Below are 26,504 nucleotides of genomic sequence, written 5' to 3' on the forward strand. Positions count from 1 at the left end.
TTCCCCAAATGAATGAGACCGTATAATGTTAGTCCTTTTCCGATTGACTTATTTCACTCAGCATAATACCCTCCAGTTCCATCCACGTCAAAGCAAATGGTGGGTATTTGTCATTTCTAATGGCTGAGTAATATTCCATTGTAGACATAAACCATATCTTCTTTATCCATTCATCTTTCGATGGACACTGAGGCTCCTTCCACAGTTTGCCTATTGTGGGCATTGCTGCTATAAACATCGGGGTGCAGGTGTCCCGGCATTTCACTGCATCTGTATCTTTGGGGTAAATCCCCAGCAGTGCAATTGCTGGGTCATAGGGCAGTTCTATTTTTAACTCTTTGAGGAACCTCCACACAGTTTTCCAGAGTGGCTGCACCAGTTCACATTCCCACCAACAGTGCAAGAGGTTTCCCCTTTCTCCGCATCCTCTCCAACTTTTGTTGTTTCCTGTCTTGTGAATTTTCCCCATTCTCACTGGTGTGAGGTGGTATCTCATTGTGGTTTTAATTAGAACTAAATCACAAGAAGAAGTTTGGAAGGATTTTAAGCACATGGAGGTTAAGGACCATCCTGCTAAAAGATGAAAGGGTCAACCAGGAAATTAAGGAAGAATTAAAAAGATTCACGGAAACCAATGAGAATGAAGATAGAACCAACCGTTCAAAATCTTTGGGATACAGGAAAAGGAGTCCTGAGGGGGAAGTACATCGCAATACAAGCAGCCATCCAAAAACTGCAAAGAACTCAAATACAAAAGCTAACCTTTTTAAGGAGCTAGAGAAAAAGGAGCTAGAGAAAAAAACAGCAAATAGATCCTACACCCAGCAGAAGAAGAGAGTTAATAAAGATTTGAGCAGAACTCAATGAAATAGAGACCAGAAGAACTGTGGAACAGATAAACAAAACCAGGAGTTGGTTCTTTGAAAGAATTAATACGATAGACAAACCATTAGCCAGCCTTATTAAAAAGAAGAGAGAGAAGACTCAAATTAATAAAATCATGAATGAGAAAGGAGAGATCACTACCAACACCAAGGAAATACAAACGATTTTAAAAACATATTATGAACAGCTCTACGCCAATAAATTAGGCAATCTAGAAAAAATGGATGCATTTCTGGAAAACCACAAACTACCAAAACTGAAACTGGAAGAAATAGAAAACCTGAATAGGCCAATAACCATGAGAAAATTGAAGCAGTCATCAAAAACTTCCCAAGACACAAAAGTCCAGGGCCGGATGGCTTCCCAGGGGAATTCTATCAAACGTTTAAGGAAGAAACCATACCTATTCTACTAAAGCTGTTTGGAAAGATAGAAAGAGATGGAGTACTTCCAAATTCGTTCTATGAGGCCAGCATCACCTTAATTCCAAAACTAGACAAAGACCCCACCAAAAAGGAGAATTATAGACGAATATCCCTGATGAACATGGATGCAAAAATTCTCAACAAGATACTAGCCAATAGGATACAACAATACATTAAGAAGATTATTCACCATGACCAAGTAGGATTTATCCCCAGGATGCAAGGCTGGTTCAACACTGGTAAAGCAATCAATGTGATTCATCCTGTCAGCAAGAGAAAAACCAAGAACCATATGATCCTCTCAATAGATGCAGAGAAAGCTTTTGACAAAATACAGCATCCATTCCTGATCAAAATTCTTCAGAGTGTAGGGATAGAGGGAACATTCCTCAACATCTTAAAAGCCATCTAAAATAATATGTTTTAATATTGTTTCATTGTCCCTTTGATACTTGTTCCAAAGCACAATTAAAAACCAAGAATGTTGCAGCTCTTTGCCTTCAGCAGCAGCACGAGTGCTTTTCCTGGACCACGTGTCTTTGTTCTAATGTACTTCAATTATATGAAAAGTGGAATTTGGAAACATTGATCTGTCTGTAACTGCCAAGGTCCTTTGATGGTGTAAAATGTCATAATGAAAGCAGTGTAGGGACCAGAAAAGCTCTCTCAGTGTAAAGGTGGAAATTTAAATTCTAATGAGCTTGGAGGCACTCAGAACAAGCCCAATGGGAACCTTCATGGTGCTAGATGAAAACTAGTCAAGCCCAGCTTGGGGACCTGTCAGCAGGCTCGGCCTTGGAGGTGGTCCTTAGGATAATCTAGGGCAGGAGGGATACTGGAAGGGGAGGTGGGCGGGAGCATGGGATGACTGGGTAATAGGCACTGAGGGGGGCACTTGATGGGATGAGCTCTGGGTGTTATACTATATGTTGGCAAATCGAACTCCAATAAAAAAATGTACAAAAAAAAAAAAGGAGGGATACTAGCCTGGAATATGAGCTATAGATGCCCCGTGGTTGGGGGTGTGGGCTCCAGGGAGTGGCTGCTTTGCATATGAAAGGCAGATTCGCCAGCAAGTTGTTTACTCTTCAAATCTTAGCTAGCCCAGGAACAGCTGTCTCTCCAGGACCTATAAGATCCCGAGATGTCAGAGCATCAGAAAGTGCAACACATAAAAAACATAATTAATACAAAACCTCTTTGAAGCCTCTAAAATCTGACTGAATTAGCCTAAACGACACTTCGCATCTACCTTTTTTGTGTACTAACTCTTCATCCCTGCATTCAGGGCAGAGTTGGTTATGCAGGCCCTGCCCAGCTGGGGTGGAGAAGGCAGTGCTCGTCCTGGGGCACTTTTCACTCTGCTGGGGTATAAGTGGGTGGTGTGCATTGTACCCTGAGAGATGCTCGCATGTGGGACTCAGCGAACTCGAGCCTCAGAGTACTGGATCCCACTGGGGAGGACAGAAGAGACTCCTCACTGTAGGGGATGCTTTAGCCAAGTTTTGGAAAACACAATCCATTCCTTGTATTCTTCACATTGGGTAATGGCAACAGTGCAAGTCGGGTGTATTCCCGGCAGAGGAAACGGTGTCTGAGGAACAAAAATCAAAACCCACTCCTCTCTGGTTTCCCACCATCACTCAAAAGTGCCCCCCTGACACACTGCAAGTGTCCAGCTCAGTGACTTCTTAAAAACCTTGTGAACAAGCTGCAGATCCAGAGATAACATGGCCAGCATCCCCAGGAGTCCCCATCTTTCCTTTTCCCAGGGGTTCACCCTCCCCATGAGCAGCCACCACCTTAACCTCTATCAGCTTTCCTGGCTTTCAACATTTTATAAAAAGAATCATACTTTAGAATAGTGTTTCCTTCGTTTTTATTCTGCCTTTTTCATCCAACTCTACTCTGTTGGAGCCAGTCATGCCATTGCAAGTAACTTTGGCTTCTCACTGGATGGACACACCACAGTTTATTTTTCCATTCTTCTCTCAATAGACGCTGGGTTATTCCCAGAGAGGCCCTTGAGGTTGGTGGTGCTATGAATATTCTAGTGCACATCTACTGATGAACATCCCTAAGCCATTCTGTTGGTGATACATAGAAATGCAATTTCTGGGACCTAGAGTACACATGAGTTTGACTTTGATAGATGTTGGCAAACACTTTTCCAGAGTGGTTTGAGCTAATCTTCATTTCCACCAGGAATGCATATGCTTCCCATTTGCTTAAGAATCTGACATCCACTGGGTGCTGGTGCCTCCCCCAAACCCGGGGTATAACTTGGGGCAGAAGCACTGAGGGGAGAATTGTTTCTCCCAGCTGCTGGGCAGAGGCAAGGAGAACACTTGAGAGCCTCCTTATATGATGCCAACATTTCTTGATCATTTCCAAGTAGACCATACCTGTGTAAGGAATAAGCTAATTCGCTTTTCGTTGAACATCAACATTTTACAGTATCCTTATGTACATTTAGTCAGAAGTGGTTTTTTTTTGTTGTTGTTGTTGTTGCTGTTTTTGGTCACCAAATCTGCCGTGCTACATGCCAAGTAGGTTTCATTTTGCATGCCAATCTCTGTCATCTGGCAGTAAGTGCTGAGAGCAGTGCCTTAAATAGGAATCTAACGGTCTCTGGACTTCCTGGGAAAAAAGTATGGAAGCTGTGTTTACCATAAACAAAGAAGGGGGACATGAAGGGATGTGTGTCTTGTGTTTGCCATCTCTTCTATGGGGAACACAAAAGTAAGTCCCAATTCTCAAGAATTCTACAATAGCTTTTTAGGAAGGAAAAAAAAACTTTATGATAAAGTATCATCATAAAGTAAAATAAACTGAGTGCTATCATTTAGAAATGGGAGAAGAGTGGACAAAGGTTTTTAAATATCACTGTGGGAGGGACACCTGAGTGGTTCAGTGGTTAAGTGTCTGCCTTTGGCTCAGGTCCTGATCCTGGAGTCCAGGGATCAAGTCCTGCTTAGGGCTCCCCAGAGGGAGCCTGCTTTTCCCTCTGCCTATGTTTCTGCTTCTCTCTCTCTGTCTCTCAGGAATGAATGAATGAATGAATGAATATATATATATATATATATATGCTATTAACAATATATATATATATTGTTGCCATTACCCAATGTATATATCCCATGTTTTCTGGGATTTTACCAGTGTCATTCAGTGTCCTCAATGTATCCACCAGTGTGAGAGTTCTCTAGTCTCACATCAATAGGGCCTGTGTTTTAGGAATCCTCCAGTGCCATCAGCAGGGATGCTATAGGACAAAGGGGTCACTCAGAATAAGCAGGGCCACGACTGGGGGGGGGGGGCAAGTTCTTGAGTTTGGCAGTTGTCAGCAGATTAACGAGAATGTCTGTGAAAAGGCGAAATGCTGGAAGTATTCGAAACTAGGGGCAACTTTTTGCAAATCTATTCTCCAATTACAGCGATAAAATGAATAGCACCAACTGCTAGCAATATATATATTTATTTATTTTTAATCCCACTGTGGAGATCGGGAAAGTTTACACAAGGGAGGGAAGTTGATCTGGGCCTTGAGGATTGTGATTCCTGGAAGGGGTTGGTTGAAGGGGGCAGTCCAGGGAGGGAACGCTATTAATAAAGATGAGCATGGAAAGGTGTCAGCTTGTCCTGGGGATGTAAGCAATTTGACGTGTCTGAAACACAGGCAAAGTGGAGAAAGGGTGGTACAGACTTCCGAATACAAGTTCTGGCTCTGACACTTGGGCAAGCTCAGTGATCTTGGCGAGTCACTTAGCTTCTCTGAGTCTTGGCTTCCTTATTTATAAAGATAATAGAGATGGAAAGTTCTTAACACAGTCTGGCTCACAGACTTGGGTAACTCTCAGGTCATCAAGTAGCAGTACCACTTATTCATCACAACAGAGTGGTTTTATGTCTACTTATAGTTAAATGTAAATATACATGTGTCTATATTGGCAGATATGACAAGTTGGAAAATTTCACTTAGGATAATGTTTATTTTAGTGATGGACAGAAGTCATTTTTTTCTATCCTTTTTGGTCTCTATTTTCTCTTTTTAAAGCCTGTAGGGGTACAGGTAACTTCACTTGATATTTCTTAAGAATCTAGGAATTTTTAACTTTATCATATTTTTAGATTATTTGAAAAATGTACTTGAAAAGTTTTTCCAAGGATAAATCTATCTTTACAATGTATCGCAGTATCTAAATTGGTTTAAGAATTAACTTCCCTAATGAAAAAGGTGTGTTTCCCATTTCAGTCTTAAGGTAGGATACAATCAATTCATCTATATGTCTCTACCTATTTATTTGACTTTTTTTTACATATTTCCTTTAAAGTGTTCAAGATTCAGACTGTGAAATTTTTAAAATCTCAAACACTTTCCAAGAAATAAAAAGTGGTAGGATAATCTGTAACTAATTATTAATAGTTATTGTCATTACTTACTGCTCTCGGCAAAAACATTCTAAAACAATTGTTAAATGACATGGATACGTTTTAAGAGGACCATTTTCTCTTGAAAAAAAAAAATTAGCCAAGACCCACCTATGTGAAATCTAAATCGTAAGAAAGCTGAAACCAGGACGCCTGGGTGGCTTAGTGGTTGAGCGTCTGCCTTCAACTCAGGTCATGATCTCAGGGATCTAGCCCTCTGTTGAGCTCCCTGCTCAGTGGGGAGTCAGCTTCTCCCTTTCTCTCTGCCCCCCCCCCCCAACTCATGCTCTCTGTCTCTCTCAAATAAAATCTTAAAAAAGAAATGAAGCTGGAATGTGGTTGGGTGGCTGTGGAGGGGGACACAATTCTGTGTTCTGTGGCATCTTCTCCTCTAGGCCATTAGTTGTTTACTTGGCTCATGGTCTCAGAGATTTTGTTATTATTATGATGTTTGTTTTTCTGAGTCCTTATCCTTACAAGTGGATGAAAGTTGAAGAAACTGAGTTTTTAAATTTCCAGACAAGCCAGACAAGCCATGGTACGCAGGTCTGTGGGTTGGACCTGGAGTCCTTCCTAGCTTCTCTGCATGGGACAGTGTGTCATGTTGTGGGGCTGTTGTCTGTGCTCCCTGCAAGAGACATTTTGCAGAAGCCCTTACTTTTTTCTTTCCCAGGGTGGGTGACTCCCTGAGGCAGAGTCATGGATATATCAAAACTACTGCTGAGATGTTGTATACCTTAGATTTAAACAATGTTATATGTCAAATGTATTTCAGTTTTAAGAAATACAGCTAAGACTTAGCTACTTCTGTATTTTCAAGGTCAGAGTCACAAGTCAAGACAGGACTGGAAAGAGAGGCTTCCTCAACCCCTTCTACCCTCATCCCTTCCTAGGAACAGTTTGCCTAGAATATTCCTTCTGGGGCTATAGGCCTCTGGGGGAGAACCAGGCCAGGAGAGGCCAGACATGGAGTTGTGCTATCTGGGGTGCCCCGCCCTCCCTGTGACTGGCTGGCTGCATCTCCAAGCCTGGTGGGAACCCATTGCCTCTCTGGCAGGAATAGGTACCCGAGTCTCTTAATTCTTCGAGAGCAGGGAAGAGCCTAAGAGACCAGGAAAGGGTCTGGCTTCAGGGGCTGCTGTGGCAAATGGATTTAGATGCTTGGGAAGAAAGGGAGTGGTCTGCTGTCATCAGCCCAGAGAGTCTGGGTAATGCTGAGCTCCCAGCAGCATCACATTGGGGAAACTGTGATGGCGAACGTAGAGTTCATTGGTCTTAAACTTTCTGTGTTCGTGGAACACTTGTGAATATTAAACATGTTGGCAGAACATTGAAGCTAACTCAGTGATGACAATTGTTTCTTGTTTTAAGTACCTGTCGTGATATAATTCATACACTGTTTTATTTACTCATTTAAAGTATATAATTCAGTAGTTTCTAGAGTAGCCCCAATATGTGTAACAATTACCACAGTCAATTTTATTTTTTTTTTTAAGGATTTGGTTTATTTATTCTGAGAGAGAGAGTGAGGGGAGGGGCAGAAGCAGAGGGGGAGAGAATCTCAGGCAGACTCCATGTTGAGTGCAGAGCCTGATGCAGGGCTTGATCTCATGACCCTGAGATTATGACCTGAACTGAAACCAAGAGCTGGACACTCAGCCCACTGAGCCATCCAGGTGCTCCACTACAGTCAATTTTAGAACATTCTCATCATCTCAAAAAAAAATCCAAAAAATCCCTGAAAGCCCATATCCTTTATGTATCACCTCCCTACACCCTTATTCCTACTTCCACCCCCAGCACCAAACAACCACTAACAAACAACCATCTACTTCCTCTCTATAGAGAGAAACGTCCTGCACTGGACATTTCATATGAATGGAATCCTATACTGTGTGGCCTTTTGTGTCTGACTTCTTTCACTCAGCATAATGTTTTCAGGGTTTGTCATGTTGTAGCATGCTTACTAGAGTTTCTGGAATTTTACCAGCGTCATTCAGTGTCCTCAATGTATCCACCAGTGTGAGAGTTCTCTAGTCTCACATCAATAGGGCCTGTGTTTTAGGAATCCTCCAGTGCCATCAGCAGGGATGCTGTAGGACTGAGGGGTCACTCAGAATAAGCAGGACCAGGACTGGGGCGGGGGCAAGTTCTTGAGTTTGGCAGTTGTCAACAGATTAACGAGAATGTCTGTGAAAAGGCGAAATGCTGGAAGTATTCGAAACTAGGGGTAACTTTTTGCAAATCTATTCTCCAATTACAGCGATAAAATGAATAGCACCAACTCCTAGCAATCATTGTGCTTTGCACTTTTACCCCAGGAACAGGAAGCTCAGAAAGCTCCATGCTTTGCTTACCCCATGTCTCAGCAGGCTTGTCACCCTCAAGGACAGTCAGCCCACTGAGTGTCCCTGGGATCTGTGAGTGTCCCCAGATTCAGCCTTCCCTGGTGCTTTCCTTTTGAGAGTGTCTGAAGGTCACATATCTGTCTCATTTGTGCTTCTTAAAAGAATCACAGGGGGCATTCTTTTCTGTTGGACAAGCCCTTTCTACTCCCAGACAGGCTGATGGGCCATAAATAAGGGGGGCAGGCTGACTGTTACATGCTCCAAAGAGATTCATGAAAAATTACAGCAGCTTCATTTGCAAAGCTCTGCTGTGTCATTCCCAGTGACCCGAACACTGAGGGGCACTCCCGAAATAAATCTGTCAGCCTCTGCACACCCGAGATGTTGAGGTCAGAGAACTCATCAGGAGGTTTCCAGAATTTTTCTTAGAATTAATCACAAACTCGGTGAAACAACTGATGGAGGAGATTTATTTGGATGTCTATTCCCAGGGGTCATGGAAGGGTTATTTAATGTGATAAACTCTGCTTTCCAGCCAAGCCCAGCCTCTCTTTTCCTCCCCCTTGCTCCTCCACCCAGGGAGCAGTCTTGCCACGTACTTACATCAGCTCCTTCTGTCTTTGTGCCAAGGTGGCGGCATGATCATGTGAAATGATTCCTTGCATACTTTTGAGATGTGAGAGAGCAAACCAGATCAGGAGAGCTCTGGACACTTTGTCCAGTTGATTAGAGCAGAAGGACACACCAAAGCCAAAGACAGTGCTTCCAGATCCAAAGGCTGAGAATACCCATTGGTGCTTGCCAGCCAGTGGTCATGGCATGAGGAGAACTTGCCAGAGTGTAACATGACTCCTGTGTATTACTATAGTTCTATGGGGAGAAGAAATGGAAAACAACCATTGGGTACATTTCTTACAGTTTCTTTTTGTGAGTTGATCAGAGTCTAAACCAGATGATACTTTATGGAGTGCCATTTGTCCTGCTTTCTTTTGGGCAGCACATTTTCCCATTATGGACATTCTTGGTGCCCAGCCCTCAGCCATGCGGCAGGCCTATGAACCAAGCTGTTCCAACTGGAATTCATCTCCAGGACTTGGAATCTTTAGTAGAGTCATCAATAGGTGAGGGAGATGAGGGATTTTATCCCTGCTGTCCATCTAAAGAAGATGGCACATATTTTAGGCCACCCTAGATGTCCTCAGGTGCCCATGCCTTGTAAGATTCCTTCTGTGGTTTGTAGTCTTGTCCATTCTTTTGGTAAACCTGGTTGTTCCATTTTTGTTTTGTTTTTCACATTGCCAATTTTATTAGTTGATGTTTTCATAGAAAATCATCCATTTTTTCTAGATTTTCAAATTTACTAGCACAAAGTTATTCCTTGCCTTTTCTTCTCATTTTTAGTGCCCTATGCATTTGCATTTATGTTCCTTTCCTCATTCTGAAAACTATTAGGGATATTAACTCTCTGCTCACCTCCTGAGAACATATCCAAGAGCTCCAGACCCATAACCTAGTAGGTTAGCAGCCTTGGTGGAAAATGTGTGTGTGTAGTGATTGCTGTACTCCAGGACTGGCTGGCCAGAGACTTTGTCCTGGTCTTTTATTTTGAGAATTTTAGAGCTTTCTGAGATTTTTGGTTTACTTTTAAAAGGACTGTACATTCTGTGTTTATGCAACCATTCTTTTACATTTTTATGGGTCTGTATTGTTTTAATTTAGACTCTTAGTCAAATACATTTTATTTTTATGTTTTGAGACAATTATAGATGAATAACTTATTATGCCGGCACCCGTTATTAAGTAAACTATTTCCTGATAAGTTGAAATGACATGTTTTCCATAAACTAAGTTCCTATAGATTATCATTCTGATTTCTGAAACTGTTCTAACCTGTTGAACTCTTTATTTTTTAAGCCATGACCTTAGTGTTTTGATTAGAACACTAATATCTGTTAAGACATCCACTCCTCCCATTATCACTTTTCTTTCCAAAAAAATTTTGGGGTTCTTACATATTCATTATTCTATAAATCTTTAAGATAATTTTGTCCAGTTCTATCCACTCCATTGGGGTTCTGATTTGAATGCCAGCACATGTGTGCATTTCTTGGGGAGGATTAGCAATTTTTTAGGGTATCACATCCTTCCATTTCCCATGGGGCCTATGCCCCTCCACTGACTCAGACAGTATGCATCAGTCAGGGTTTTAAGTTGTGAAGAAACCATCTCGAGCTAGTTTTCACCTAGAAGGAACCCAAGAGCTCACAGAGTCTCCAGGATGGCCAAGAACCAAGTTTGGAGGCTATCAGGCCAGGAAAGGAATGATGCTCCAAGTGATACTAAGGAATTGCTTTGAGGAAGACCCCATCATCACTGGGCTGTGACCCCACCAGTAGTGTGTCAACTGACCCTGATGACCCTAGGCTTTGGATACTGTTTCCAGAACCTCAGTGCCTGCCTCCTCTGGAAATTGTGTGTGTCTACTGCCCCCTATTTCAGAATGGAATCAGTCCAGTACATACATCTGTGTCCCAAGTTCCCACCTGAGGTCTGATGCGGGCATGTCTCATGGGTGAAGCCCTCGCTCTAGTGCTCCCTCTCAACAAGGCAGGCCTGGAAAGCATTTCTGGAGAAGGTAGAAACTCATAAGGTGAGGGTTTCCCAAACTGAGGAAGAGGGTTGAATGGTGGTGGCTGGTCATATAGAATGACCCAGGTTTACTATACCTGAGTATTTGCATTTTAAGAACATTTTATACATAGCTTCACAGTGGTCATTTAATTTTCATGATTAATGCATTTCTAGGTATTTTGTATTTGTTACTGTTAACTTTGGGTACAATATGGTTGCCATTTTTATTTTTTAAAGTTTTATTTATTAATTTTTTTTAGTACACCCAACATGGGACTCAAACTCACAACCCTGAGATCTAGAGCCCATGCTCCTCTGATTAAGCCAGCCAGGTGCTCTGCCATTTTTATTTTTATTTTGTTGCTACTAGTATCATATTTATTATATTCAATGTAACAAATCCTCTTAATTCCAGTTGTTTTTTAAGTATATTCTCAGGTCTTTTTAGATACTGTCATATCATTTGGAAAGAAAGACAATTCTGTCTTTTTCAATATTTACACAGTTTATAATATTTTCTTACCTTAATGCAGTAGCTAAAATGTAGGAATTATCTTTTCATTAAAGGCTGGAATAAACTGAGCTTGAAATGCCACTTTGCAATGTCTTCTTTGATTATTGGATTTCGGATTTACTGCATCTCTTGGACTAAGTGCAGTAGTTTATATTTTGCTAGGAAATATCCATGCCCTCTAGATTTTTGGATTGATAGCTGAGGTGAAGCCCATATTTTTTAAATCTCTAACATGTCTATAGTTAAAGCTCCTTTCTCGTTTCTAATGTTGTTTGCTTTGGCTTTTGTTTGTTTATTTTTAATCCTACCCAGCTTTTCTCTGTTTTGTTTTGTTGTGTGTGTGTGTGTGTGTGTGTGTGTGTGTGTGTGTTGTCTATTCAGGAATCATCTTTAAGCTTTATTATCCTAACAGCTTTATTTCTATTACATTAGTTTCACTTTTTTATGTTAGATTCTTTTTTTCCTATTTTCTGTTAATTTGGTTTTGTTCTTTTCCTAATTTAAGTTTTGCATTTTATTTCTTTTTAAGCAAGACATTTGTTTTTAATTCCATTAAGAATATAAAAGATATTTAAGAAAGTATACAAAACAAAAATATAAAGCTCAGCTCTTTATCATGAGGCAAATATCCATGGGACCTCCACTAAAATCTAGAAATAGAGCTTCCCCAATAACCCAAGGTCCTCCTGATGCACTCCCAATTCACTGCCTTTGCATTCCCACTGAGGATAATCACCATCTTAATTTTTAGGATATTCACATCTTTTATTTTCTTTATAGTTGTACCAACTATGCATGCACCTCTGAACACTGTAGTTTAATTTTGCTTATCTTTTGGAACTTCATCTGAACAAAAATATTTCTTATTTCTTCTTTTGTGACTGACTTCTTGTGTTCAACTTTATGTTGTGCAACTTATTCATGTGGTATATAGCTATATTTCACTCATATTCACCGCTTTATAATATTGCATGGTATGAGTGTAATATAATTCATTCATCCATTCCACTGTTGATGGACCTCAAGCACTTCTCTGTGGGAGGCTATTTTGCATAATGTTGCTTTGAACTTCCTAGCACATGATTTTTGTTACCATTGCATACATTTTTTGGCTGTGTTCCTAGAATATATTTTGGCTATTACATTATATTGGGCAGTAATCTTTAACATAAATAGGTAATGCCAAGCTGTTTTCCAAATTTGTTGTTCCACTTCACAACCCCATCAGCAATATATAAGAGTTCTTTATATATATATATATATGTATATATATATATATATATATGAGTTCTTGTTGTTTTACCTCCTTCATATCTCTTGGTATTGTCTATTGTAATTATTTCTCAATTTTAGCCATTCTGGTGAGGGTGTGACTGACATCTCATTATAACTTTGATTTATGTTTCTCAGAGTACTATTGCGGAAGGGGCTCCTTATCATATGTTTTATATCGTTTGTCTTTTTCTTAATGTTTTGAGAGGGTTTTTCTTGTTTGTTTGTTTTGGGCCTAAGTCCCCTGTACTTATACTACGTGTGATGCAAAATCTTCTCCTGCTTTGACTCTCATATGGGTAGTTTGATGAAAAGAAGTCTTAATTTCAAATAGATACACCAGTCATCTATTTATGATTAACACATTTTGAGCCATGTTTAAGAAGTGTTTTCCTACTCCAAGGACATGAAGATATTCTTTCTTTTCTTCTCACAGCTTTACTGTATTGACTTTCATCTCTAGTCCATGATAAAAATACCTCTCTGAAGAATTAGGAACATTCTTGAAATAAATGAATAAATAAAAAACCTCAGCAAAGAGGTAGAAGTTATATAGAAGAACCAAAGTTTTAGAAGTTTTAGAAGCTCAAAATGAATGAAATGAAAAGCTCATCTAACTCAATGGCAGAACGAAGGGGAAAGAGAAAAGAATCAGTGAATAGGAAGATGGAAAAATAGAAATTACCCAAATTGACCACCAAAGAGAAAATTGACTGGAAACAAAAATGAACAGAGCCTCAGTGACTTGTCGTCTAACATTCATGTCACTGAAGTTAGAGAGAGGACCAAAAAACAAAGTTCAAAAATACTTGAAGAAATAATGTCTGGCACTCTCTAAATTTGGCAAAGGACATTAACCAAATTTGGATTTGCTCAAGAAGCTGAGCAAATCCAAACAGGATACTCTGAAAGAAATCCACACCAAGACATATTATGGTCAAACTTATGACCTTAAAGACAAAACATCTTGAATCAGCTACAGAAAAATGATAATTTACTTGTAGGGGGAAAAATAACTAGGAAGAAAAGATTCTCTGTTTTCTAAAATAAATAAAATAATAGTGAGGGGTCCTGCTTATAGGCTATGATTCTTTATTTGCTCATTTCCTATCCCTTTTCTTGGTGTAAGATATTTGTGTGGTTGCCATATGTTAAATTTTCATCGTACTCATCTTTTACATGGAAGTTCTGGCCATACTGTAAGTTTTCTTTACTATTATGATGACTATTTCTAAACATGTGGAAGTTAAATAACATACTCTAAATAATCCATGGATCAAAGAAAAAGCCTCAAGGGGAATTCAGATATATTTAGAAAGGAATGAAAATAAAGCATGGCATATTAAAATATGTGTAATGAAGCTAAAGTAATACTGAGAGGGAAATTCGTTGCACTAGATGCTTACATAAGAAGGAGAAGTCTCAAATCAGTAACCTAATTTCCTACCTCAGGAAACTAGAAAAGGAAGACAAAATCAACCAAAAGCAAGAAGAAAATAAAAGAGATAAGAGCACAATTCAGTGAGATTGAAAATAAGACAATTTTAGAAAATCAATGAAAAAAGGAGTTTATACTCTGCTGAGATCAATAAAATTGACAAACCTCTCCTCAGTAAAAAAGATAGAAGACACAGATTATCAATGTCTGAAATGAAATGAGGAAATATGTAACTTCAGACTCTGGAGACATCAAAAAGATAAAAAGGGAGGGGCAACTGGGTGGCTCAGTCCATTAAGCATCTGACTCTTGATTTCATCTCAGGTTATGATGTCAGGGTTGTGAGATCAAGCTCCATATCGGGCTCCACACTGAACATGAAGCCTCCTTAAGATTCTCTCTCTTTCTCTGTCCCTCTGCCCCCCCCACCTATGCACACGTGTTCATTTGCTCTCTGTTCTCTCTCTCAAAAAAAAAAGTAATAAGGGAATCGTATGAGTGCACAAATAAATTTAGCAATATAGATGAAATGGATCAAGTCCTTAAAAAACACAAAACTACCATCACACACAATATGAAACCTTTTGAATTGTCCTATAAGTACTAAGGAAATTAAATTTTTAATTTTAAAACTCCCCAAAGTAAAATCTCCAGGGCCAGGTAGTTTCACCTGAGAGTTCTATCAGATATTTAAAGAAGAATTAACTCCATTTTCACATACTCTTTTTGAGAAAATAGAAGAGAAGGAAATACTTCCAATTCGATTTTATGAGTGTAATATTATTGTCTACCAAAAACCAGAGACAGTACAGCAAAAGAAATTAATATAAATGCAAAAATCCTTAACAAAATACAAGCAAATAGAATTCAGCATATATAAAGAGTACATATATAAATTGTACAGCATTACCAAGAGGGGTTTATGCCAGGGATGCAAGGCTGGTTCAGTATTCAAAAATCAATCAATGTAATCCATTTTATGAATAGCCTAAAGAAGAAAATACATGGTCAGATCAGTTGATACAAAAAAAGCACTTAACAAAATTGAATACCATTCCATGGAAAAAAAATCCTCAGAAAAATAGGCTTAGAGGATAACTTCCTCAACTTGAAAAAGAGCATCTACAAAAACCCTAGAGCTAACATAATACTTAATGGTAAAAAACTAAATGCTTTCCCCCCTAAGATCAGAAACATTCTTGCTATTCTCACCACTATTTTTCAACATAGTACATAGTACTAGACGTTCCAGCTAATGCAACAAGGTAGGAAAAGCAAATTAAAGGAATACAAATCAGAAAGGAAGAAATAGGCGCAACTTGGTGGCTCAATTGGTTAAGCATCCAACTCTTGGTTTGGCTCAGGTCATGAGCTCAGGGTTGTGGGATTGAGCCCCTCATTGTGGATCCTGCTTAAGATTCTTCTCTGACCCTCCCCCTACCTCGCTCACACATGCACCCCCACATTCTCTCTCTCTCAAAAAAATTTTTTTAAAAAAGGAAGAAATAAAACTAACCTTATTTGTAGATGACATGAGTGTCTATAGACAAAATCCCAAGGAACCTTTAGAAACAATTCCTTAGAATTTATCAGCAAGTTGAGCAAGGTCACAGGATACAAGATAAACATACAAAATTCAATTGTATTTCTCTATATTAGTAATTTGTATTGAAATTAAATTAATTTGTACTGAAATTAAAAATATGATCCTATTTACAATCACTCAAAAAATGCATAGGTGTGGCTCAATTGGTTAAGCATCCAACTCTTGATTTTGACTCAGGTTATGATCTCAGCATTGTGAGATCAAGCTGCCTGTATCAGGCTCCACACTAAGTGTGGAGTCTAATTGGGATTCTCTCTCTCCCTCTCACTCTGCTCCTCCTCCTCCTCCTCTCTCTCTCTCTTTCTGAAATAAAACAATCTTTTTTTTTTAAAAAAAGACTTTATTTATTCATGAGAGGCACAAAGAGAGAGGCAGAGACACAGGCAGAAGGAGAAGCAGGCTCCCCTCAAGGAGCCCGAAGTGGGACTCGATCCCGGACCCCAGGACCACACCCTGAGCCAAAGGCAGAGGCTCAACCGCTGAGCCACCCAGGCATCACAATAAAGCAATCTTTAAAAAAAAAAACTATGGGTATAAATCAAAATAGTTATTGGACTTGTACATTGAAAACTACATAATCAGAATCCCTGTGTGGCTCTTTTAGCGCCTGCCTTCAGCCCCGGGATCCTGGAGTCCCGGGATCAAGTCCCACATCGGGCTCCCTTCATGGAGCCTGCTTCTCCCTCTGCCTGTGTCTCTGCCTCTGTGTGTGTGTATGTGTCTCATGAATAAATAAATAAAATCTTTAAAAAAAAAGAAAACTACATAATGAAGATAAAATAAGTCAAAGAATTCTAAATAAATGGAGAGACATACTACATTCATGAATTGGAAGATACAACATAATGAAGATATCAATTCTCCCCAAATTGACGTGCAGGTTTAATGCAATTCCTATCAAAACCCCAGAAAGTTTTTTTGTAGACATAGACAATCTTATACTAAAATGTATATGGAAAGGCAAAGAAATGTTTTCTTTTGGAGAGAGAGATAACTTGAGTGGTCGGGGAGGGGCCAAGGGAGAGAGGGAGTCTTAAGCAGGCTACATGCCCAGCACAGAGCCTGATTTGGGGCTAAATCTCATGATCCTGAGATCATGAACTGACCTGAAATCAAGAGATGATGAATCAACTGAGCCACCCTGGCGCCCCGGCAAAGAAACAATTTTGAAAAAAAGATGAAGGGGAAGAATCAGTTTATTTGGTTTTAAGACTTACAGCCATAGTAATCAAAGCAGAGAGAGAGAGAGAGAGAGAAATAGACACATGGAACAAAACAGAAGTCAACCAGTCCACATTAAAGCAGGAGATAGAGGCGCAGTGGAATGGTCTTTAAGAAGAAAATGAAGCTGACAGAGCATCTGATGAGTAAGATCATACTCGGGATATTTCCAGTTCTCTTGGAGAGATTGCAGGTGCATTAGAGAAGGGCACATAGGATACTAAACAAGCAATAAAACAAAAGTTAAAACTTCAGAATAAAAACCCAAAAAACCACATATATTACATGATTTTGTTGACTATGTGGTTTGCAAACATTTTCTCATGGTCTATAGTTTGTCTTTCATCCTTATAACGAGTCATGTGTAGCACAGAAATCAATGTTTGCTCTTACACTTCTGGTGTCACTTCAAGAGCTCTTTGCCTCGCCCTAGATCCTAATGATTTTCTCCAATGTTTTCTCTAAAGATTGTGTAAGATTGCTTTTCTGTTTTTACATCTAAATCTAATTAAAATTAAACTACATTAAATTAAATGCCAGCCACACCTCAACAGTATTGGTCACAGTAAATTGCTGGGCTGTGCATTTACTCGTGTGGGTGATGATTGGTCTTGAGCATAACCTGAGGTACTAAGTACTTACTGTAGTTTAAATAGATCTCCCTGATTATGGAATCTTAATTCGTCAGTTGGAAAAATGTGTGTGTGCTCTGTATAAAGTGTTGGGCTGTGGTTTTGAATTCAGAGTGGACATACTTAGTAAGTATCTAACATAAGATATTATTTCCAACTTACGTGCAGACTTGGCCATGCGTACCTTGAGAATCTTGGTGTAGGCCTTTCTGCTCCCTTGAAGGAGACTTACCTAGACCTGCCTATTCCCCCAAAGTTATCTCTTCCTTCCTCTTCCAGCATTAGGCTACTTTATCCCCACAATAGGGGGTGATGTGATAAGCTGATTAGACCAGTGTGGCTAGTGGACAGTGTGATACCCCTTTCCAGGGATCTTTTCACAAAGATGCCAAACAGGCTAGTTACCCCTCATGTTGTTCCAGCCGGGGTGGCAGGCAGGTGGTGGAGAGATTGGGAGGGAAAGCCATTCTCAGCCAGCACTGTCGTAGGTTCTGGCATGCATCTGCAAATAAGACAGACCCAGATCCCTTCCTTATATACTCTTGGGCAGAACAGAAGATGGAGAGAAGGAATCAGTCCTAGGGCATGTGAGAAGGTGGTAAATCCTGCGGGCAGAGGATAAAATAGAAGGGAGTGAGGGGGATCAGGATTGGGGCTGAGGGAGGGAGAGAACAGAGGAAGGGCTCTAGGGCAAAAGTTTCTAGAACATAAGTCCCTGACATCAAGCTTTTGATTCTCAAGGCATTCATTTCAAAGACATCTGTCTTGAATAAACACATTTCCCACCATTATAAGCCATGGAATTAGATGAGGACCAGGATGCCTCAGCCATGAAGATTCCCTCTTAGAAAGCCCTAGATGACCTCTTGAGTGACCCTGCTTTTCCCCCTTCCCGTCCCCTAATTCCTGCTCTTGTGGTTTAAATTTGTCAATAAAGAGTGAACCTATGAAAGCCTAGGCACCGCACCCTTGACCACAGTAAAGGCAAAGCCACAGGTCGCCCAGCTCAGGCGGGGTAATGTCTTTGGGGGCTCATCACAGGTAATATGGATCCAGGTGAATCCCCCCCCCAGGCATTCCTAGCCAATAGCATCACTACCAATAGGCTGAAACCAACATAAAACAGTTTCCCAGGCAAGAGGAATGACTGCTGTACTTTCCCATACTACTTCATTTCGTGGCATCTCTAGTTAGAGAAAAACCTGCAGTCCAAGGGATCAGTTTTGGAACAGTATCCCTGCACACAATACAGCCCTGGCCAGCCGGCAGCAAGGGGCCTTGTCCAGAGCACACATGGGATGTGCGGGATTGGGGGGCGCAATCCCCGCTGTCCCCCCTTGGGGATCTGAGTTCTGTGTCTTCTGTGGATCAGAAGGACAGGCTGCCCTGTGCAAAGGAGGAGCCACGGGAGGGATTTGTACTGAGTGGCCTGGCCCTGCAGACCCCAGCGTGGGTGGCGGCTGCACCTTCTCTTGGGAAGTGTCACAGGTGTGTTGTGAGGGCCCCCTTAGCCAGGCTGAATGCTCAGTGTGGACTTCAGCTCTGGAGACTGGAGACGTTGGTAAAAGCATGAAAGGCAAAGGTGAATTTTAGAGCCCCATTCCCATGGGTGGGTGGCCAAGGGCCAGGGTGGTGGTTTATGCAGGTGGTTTACGCAGGTGCAGCTTCCTCCTGCTGCTGCTGCTTGGCTTCCATCCTCAACTCTTCCTCCAGCCTATCGCTCATTATTTTTTTTTTAAAGATTTTATCTATTCATTCAGGAGAGACACACAGAGAGAGGCAGAGACACAGGCAGAGGGAGAAGCAGGCTCCTTGTAGGGAGCCTGATGCAGAACTTGATCCCAAGACCCTGGGATCAAGCCCTGAGCCAACGGCAGATGCTCAACCACTGAACCACCCAGGTGTCCCTCATTACTTTAGAAGATTGAATTAAAAGAGCAAACACTGCAGCATAAAGTAGATAAGGGATAAACTAGGGATCCCTGGGTGGCACAGCGGTTTGGTGCCTGCCTTTGGCCCAGGGCACGATCCTGGAGACCCAGGATCGAATCCCATGTCGGGCTCCCGGTGCATGGAGCCTGCTTCTCCCTCTGCCTATGTCTCTGCCTCTCTCTCTCTCTCTCTCTCTCTCTCTCTCTCTCTCTCTCTCTCTCTGACTATCATAAATAAAAAATAAATCAGAAAAAAAAAGATAAGGGATAAACTATCCAGAGGTTTGCAATAGATGAAAATTTGGCCCATGGGCAATAGTCTTGACCTGTGGCTGTCCCTTTGTCTTTCTGGAAGTCTGTGTTTGTGAGCAGTTGGGTGTGTATGGGATAGCAATTAGGCGTGAAAGGCTCAGCTGGGAATGGGAAGGAGGAAATGAGGGTGAGCCAGTAGGGCCGAGTGAGTGGCAAAATGCAGTCATTTCTCATTTCTGCAGTCTGGCTGACGCGTGCTACACCAGGCTGCTGGGGGAGGGGGGCGACTGGCATGCTCTGAGGATCTCCTGGGCCCTAGGCTTTTTAAAACATTTGAATTGCATTATTTTTTCTTTCCATGATTTTTAATTTTCCAAGATATTTTTATTCTGCATTTATTAAAATGCTGCACCTCATTGCATTGTGAGTGCTATGGTGGTGACATGTAGTGGCTGCCCTCAGGGGAACAGGGAGGACGCAAGTAACTGCAGAGGGATAGAATAAGTCTCCAGCGGGACCTGGGGTGGGAATATGTTGCCCAGGGGAGAGGCAAGCAGCTTGTGGGGGGAGGCGGGGGAACCAGACAAGACTGCCAGGATGACGCTGGAGTTGGGTCTTGACGCATGAGTAGGAGTTTGATGGACCGTGCAGTGAGTCAGGAAACTGCTGACCATGGGAGCAGCACAAGCCAAAGCACAGAGCCATGGTCACACATCTCCATGCATAGCTTGACATGAGCAGTTGTCAGTTCATTGACTTTAATCTCTGTGACTCATCTGAAATTGTAACGTCATAGCTTAGGTCGCTACAAATTTACTTCTTTTTTATGAATCGCTTTTAAAATCGGAATTTGAAGTTATTCCTACTAGTGGTTTTCTTTGTTTTTTGTTTTTCCCCCAGCTTTGGTCCATAAAAAATCATTTCGGCTTTATTACTTAAAGAAAACTGAACCAGGGTGCATTTTCACACAATCTTAACTGTGTAGCTCAAGTGTACCCACCAGGGCAGAATGCCGTTTTAATGGTGAGATCTGTCTGTGTTCCTCTGTCTAGATTAAGTTTGACAGTGTCGAGGTGTGTGTCTGCTGTGAAAGGCAGCACCAGTCGTCGGGCTGCAGCAACCTTGGGGAGACGCTGAAGCTGAATCCACTGCAGGAGGACTGCAACGCCGTGAGGCTGACGTTGAAGGTGACGGCCAAGGGCACTCCCTGTTCATGCATTCCATCCCATGCATTTACAGACATTTTCGGGAGACTTTATTCATGTATATATTCCTTCCACTTCTTAATCCACCTCAGTTAGTCTCAATACAAGAGGGAATATCTTTGCAGAGAACATTTTCCAGAATTATAGATTTTCACTTTAAGAGGTGTTGCTTTCTGGATCTCCTTTTCCATTTTTATCATCCCACTTTCCTGCCTCTGACATATGTGAAGGAGGATATTGAATGGTTGAAAGGGGTCTTTATAAATGTGGAAGTGAAGCATTCTACCACTTTTCTAACATTTTTTGCTGTTCTGCCATCGGAGAACAGATGGGTATTTATTTTGCCTTTTTAAAGATATTTGGAGAAAGACATTTTACAATTTCCCATGGCAGTCGTCTGTTCTCATGTACAGCATCTGATTTTTTTTTAAGTGACATGGAAAGTCGTTTATATTGTTTCTTTTTTTTCTTCCTACAAGTGTTTTTGGTTTGTTTTTTGTTTTTTGGGTTTCTTTTTACTCTTGGAAACCAAAATTGGCTGCTTAAAAATAGCTATGAACAATGAACCCAGTTCTTCTCTTTTCCCTGGACAAAAGTGTGCTAAAATTTTTTAAAAGGTTGAGAGAGCAGGGCAGCCCTGGTGGTTCAGTGGTTTAGTGCTGCCTTGAGCCTAGGGTGTGATCCTGGAGACCCGGGATCGAGTCCCACATTAGGCTCCCTGCATGGAGCCTGCTTTTCCCTCTCCCTGTGTCTCTACCTCTCTGTCTGTCTGTCTGTCTCTCTCTTTCTCTCTCTCTGTGTCTGTCATGAATAAATGTATCTTTAAAAATATTAAAAAAAAAGGTTGAGAGCAAGGTCAAAGGATTCTTGGTGAGTGGTAAAACTGTGTTTACATGTTGTAGGGAGCTCTAGAGAATGTGCATAGGGAACACAGTAGCTAGTGAACTGGAGACTCCAGAAAGCCACCCTGGAATCTGGGGAGAAGCAGAGAAATGTTGCCCTCTGGAACTGGGTACCTGGGATTCATCCTCCCTGAGTGCCCTTTCAGATGCTGGCAAGAATGACTCCTCAGTCTGGGTGAGCTCCCAGGGCACCATGAAACAGATATACAAGATATACCTAAAGCACAAGGTGGGGCTGGGTCTGGCGCCCTGGGACCTGTCTCATTTCTCAGGGAGGAGTGAGCCAAGTTCCGTGGTCCCAGATGAAAAAGGAAGGGTTTAAACAATCCATCTAGAGTGACAGATCCAGCAGGCTCAGAGGAGCCCAGACTGCAGCATTCAAGGGCCTGGTTCTTACCCACAAGGTGTGTCTTATTGCCTTACATCGAGTACAACCATGGTTTCTCTCTTACTGTGTCACAGGGCTTGTGCAGGGTCAGTGCCTGAGGCACGCCATGGGGGCTTCTATGGCCCTCCTGGGGTCGGGGTGTGGGCAGCCAGTGCTCACTCTGAGATCTCCTTCTGACAACTGCTAAGTCACCATCTCAAGCTGGACACCCTTTCTGGTTCTAGCTCTCCAACTTCCCTTCATGTGGTAACATTATACCGCCTAGTCTCCTTGTGGTCGTTTAGGGCCATGTGAGCAAAACTTACGTGGATCACTTCCAAGCCTGAGTATTCCCTGTAGTGTGAGATTGTCCAGAGCTCTCTTTCCTTCTGGCATGGTAATTGGCAAGTTATAGATGGGAGCTGTACCATCAGTGTGGGCAACTCTAATGAGTAGGGCCCCCATAACATTTACCAACATTGGACATTGTAACATGAGTGAGAAATACACTTTTGTTGCCTTAACCCACTGATATTTGGGGGATACTTGCTACCATGGCATAATCTCACCCATCCTGACTATGCAAGGCAATGGTTTTTTTTGGCCCAGGTGTCAATAATATTTTTCAATTATAAAGTCCACTTGCTTCACTGTGATACACCTTGATATTGGTCAGCCTTTTCAAGTTTCAAATGGTAAATGTTTGCAGAGTGAGTTTGCATCCTGCTTTATTTTGGCAAAATTGCCTTGAACTAGAAATCTGAATTTTTTCCTATTCTCTTTGTTTTAGGGTAACTGCATTTCTTGGACCACTTTTACCCATCTTTAATAACTATCATTTTTTTCCCCTCTGATTGTTTAAACTCTTCCCTTTTCATCTTATTTTGCTCTGTTTCTCTTAAGGCTCTCTTCCTATCTTATTTTCTGCAGGAAATATTATCTTTGTGCTCTGCTTTCAATGTGCTCTTGAGCTTTGGCAGGTCATTTTGCAAGTCTCTGCTTCTCTGTGTCTTATTTCCTGAGCCCTTGTGTCTCTGCTTTAAGCCTTTGGATTACAGCGACCCTCTGTTTGTTCCCAATTGTCACCATAGATGTCTCTAACTGGTTAATTACAGTGGAGTTTTTCAATGTAATTCATATCTTTCTTAGATCTTTTCTGACATACATGGATACTTTAAAGCACAAAAGAAAAGCTAACCTGTATCAAGCGTTGTGCTCTATCTAAATAGGCTTTCGCATAATGAAGATTTTATACTTCCTTCTCATAAGTATATGTACTGCTTCCTCTGAGATTCATATAGGTCTAAGTCTAACATTCTTTAGTTTTCTTATAATTAGTGGTGCAGTTATTTTTAATGTGGTCATTACTCTTGATGTCATTTGAGTTACACTGTGCTTGATGACATCCACGCAGTAAAATACTCTGCAGCAGGGACCTGATGGTGTTTCTGGGCGTTAAAACTCTCAGATCAGGGGCGCCTGGGTGGCTCAGTTGGTTAAGCATCTGCCTGCAGCTTAGATCATGATCCCAGAGTCTTGAGATCAAGCTCCTCGTGAGAGCTTCCTGATCAGCGGGGAGTTTGCTTCTCCCTCTTGTGTTCTCTCTTTCTCTCTCTCTCAAATAAATAAATAAAATCTTTTTTAAAAAACCTCTCAGAACACACATGGGTGGTAGGAAGAGGATGCGCTCTTGCCAGACAAAGCACATTTCCATGGGAGCCCCTTCCTGTAGCTTGCAGATGTTCTCAACCCTTAGTCAAAGGAGACATAAGGGGGAGTCATTAGTTTCCCTTGCTCGTTCTTTTTTGGTCAGCAAATTAGGGCAGGTTCACTGGTCTCTTAATAGTCTGATTTGAAGCTCTAGTTATCTGATTAGTAATACTCCATGCCTAAATTTCCATATTAAATTATGGATTATCCATACTCTGTATCTAATGAACTTAGTTTGTGTCGGGGAAATCTCACGTAACTGGCTAAGGAATCAGAACTCCTTTGACTTTAGTTGTGTCTGAGCTAACTAATAGTGACTTAATGATATTGGTCTAACTACTCATTTACCATTATGCCACCCTCCTCCCTGTTACGCCCTCCACCCACCCATACCAGAAGGTTGTACATGCACAGTCAGCCATTAGGGAAAACAAGCAGAAAACAATCTTTTTTCCTGGCTAATGAAGAATATATTTGAAATCCAGAAGATGATGCAGACACTGTTTTACTCAGCTGTAAGATTATGTTCAATGGCTTGGAGGCCTGGAAGCCCCCTCTCCTGCTGGTCTCTTTTCTGGCCTTCCCTACAGCCTCCATTCCTGGATTTGCTTATACTTCAGCCAGAGAACCCCTGGGGGAAGACAGGCGTCTCTCGAGGGTATCGATTACCAGTTAAACATAATGCATCATGTCCTGCCAGAGTGTGCTGCTTCATCCTCACCACTGGGGTGAGGACAGGGCAGAGGGCTCAAAGGGGATCTAGGACTCCATCGTGCCATGGAAGGATCCCAGGATGGCAGAGCCAGGGGATGAAGCATCCTGACATCCAGCAGTCTGTTGTGTAGCTAGAGTGAGGTCAGATGGCTCCTTGCCAGTCCCTGAGCAAGTCTGGTGGTTTTGGTTTTCCAAGGATCTGGTGTTCCAAGATTCCAGTTTCTGCTCCCTGATGGTGGGAGCTGGCTGTGGGCATCCCATTATGAATAATCTGTAAATAGAGTCTAAAACTTTAGGATTTCAACATCTGCTCTTCTTAAAGCATTAGACAATGGTGGGCAATTTTTACCAGAAGAGCAAGTCAACAAACAGATCCCCTCTCCTGATAAAGTAATGTTTAGGCTTTTATAAGATAAAATGATAAAATAAATGATAAAAGGTGTTTTGGTAGTTGAATGGTCACTTGTGCCAAATCAAACCCAACACAAGATTGGGACATATTTTCTGATCAGTATTAACAGAATTTTTAAAAGGTTACAAAACTCAGAATTATTAACTGGTGAAATATGCCTCATCATATGCTGATATGATATCCATCCCAACTTTAATTCTTCGCAAGATCCCAGAATGTCCTTATGGTTTTATTATAATGATGTAATTCTAATTCAGAACAGAGTTAAAAATCTATTTCTTGCTTCATCTATCTGGATTTAATTTATTGAGCCATTACCCAAAAGAAATTACCCAAAGAAACATTATCAATAGATAAGGAGATAAAAGTTTCCCCAGAAATCAGTTATCGAGTTTTTGTGCTTTTTTGTCTTATCTTATAGATGTTTTATCTTTGTCTCTTAAAAAAAAAAAAAGGCAAGATCATTTCCTAAAAGACCTAGGAACTTGGAAAATGAACTCATCATTTAACTGTGGTTCTCTGGTATGTTCTTAACCTTGCTAAGAAATAAATAAACATGATTCTGAGCATAAGTGAATAGTCAACATTTTGTGACAAAACTTCCGGCCTGAACTGGCAGCATGCAGCACCATGCACACACACACATGCACCTGCTAGACGTGACCCTGACATTTTCAGAAGTGGGCAGCCACACAGTGTAAGGCAGATGTTTCTATCCCTGTACAGCTTTCTTCCCACCCCTGAATTCTTACGGGGAACAGAGATGGGATCCTCTCTGGCCAGGCATAATTCTCTATGCTATCCCACTTAACGCCAGCAACCATGGGCCCCATGTAAGGGAATGTCTGGAAATAATGAGTTCTCCTAGCCCTTGAACCCAACTTATGTCTGACAGGGCTGCCCCCTCATGATGGAGAAGGGGACCCACCTTGTCCCTGAATGGCACATCTGCCCCTGGTTTCCAACACCACCGAAAGCCTGCCTTGCCACCCTCTGGTTCTAGTGATATCACTCCCTCAACCTGGTTGTAATACGGAGTTTGGTGGATATCTACACAGACTTACGTAGTATCAGTTCAATGAAACATCCTCTGTAATAATCATACAGATCAAAGGTTCCACCCAAGAGTGCTGTGACTCATCTGCCCTGCTGAGTTGAACCAGAGTCCAGGATACTCAGATATTGAGGTGGAAGTATTTTTAGTGATATGTTCATAGCAGTCCCATCCCACGCAGGTGGATTCACTGGTCTGGTTCCCTCTCAGGGTCTTGTGGCACTTCCGGCCTTGCCCAGGACCAGTGGATGGGCTGCAGATGTGCCCATACCTCCTTGTGCAGTGGGATAAAGGAAGGGCCAAGCGTGGAGAATATAGGCCCCAGGAGGGCTTGCTCACTGCTGAGGATCAGAACACTTTCTGCAGTGTCAATCCTTTGCCTTGTCCCTTCCTTTTTTTTTTTTTTTTTTTTTTTTTTGCCTTGTCCCTTCCTTTAATGGCTTTTTCTCTAAGTCTCCTTCTCTTTCTGGTTTCCCCAGAAACATGGCATGCCAGGGAGATGCCTCATTCCAAGCCCTGGAATCTCATGATATTAACACCCCTTCTCTTAACCC

General features: G+C 41.5%; 1 protein-coding gene across 4 annotated transcripts in view; it reads left to right on the forward strand.

Moving 5' to 3' along the window:
- The window catches only part of ENTREP2 (endosomal transmembrane epsin interactor 2), a 447,475-nt gene that overhangs the window by 354,300 nt on the left and 66,671 nt on the right, over positions 1-26,504 (forward strand). For 3 of the 4 annotated variants that reach the window (XM_055326667.1, XM_055326668.1, XM_055326671.1), the window contains one exon: positions 20,639-20,773. The exons of the other annotated variant lie outside the window; for it this stretch is intronic. In XM_055326667.1, coding sequence (XP_055182642.1) covers positions 20,639-20,773 — 135 coding nt within the window. The remainder of the gene's footprint in view (positions 1-20,638; positions 20,774-26,504) is intronic. 4 annotated transcript variants of the gene reach the window in all.

This window comes from Nyctereutes procyonoides, unplaced genomic scaffold (assembly GCF_905146905.1).
Source record: "Nyctereutes procyonoides isolate TBG_1078 unplaced genomic scaffold, NYPRO_anot_genome, whole genome shotgun sequence".
Classification (NCBI taxonomy): domain Eukaryota; kingdom Metazoa; phylum Chordata; class Mammalia; order Carnivora; family Canidae; genus Nyctereutes; species Nyctereutes procyonoides.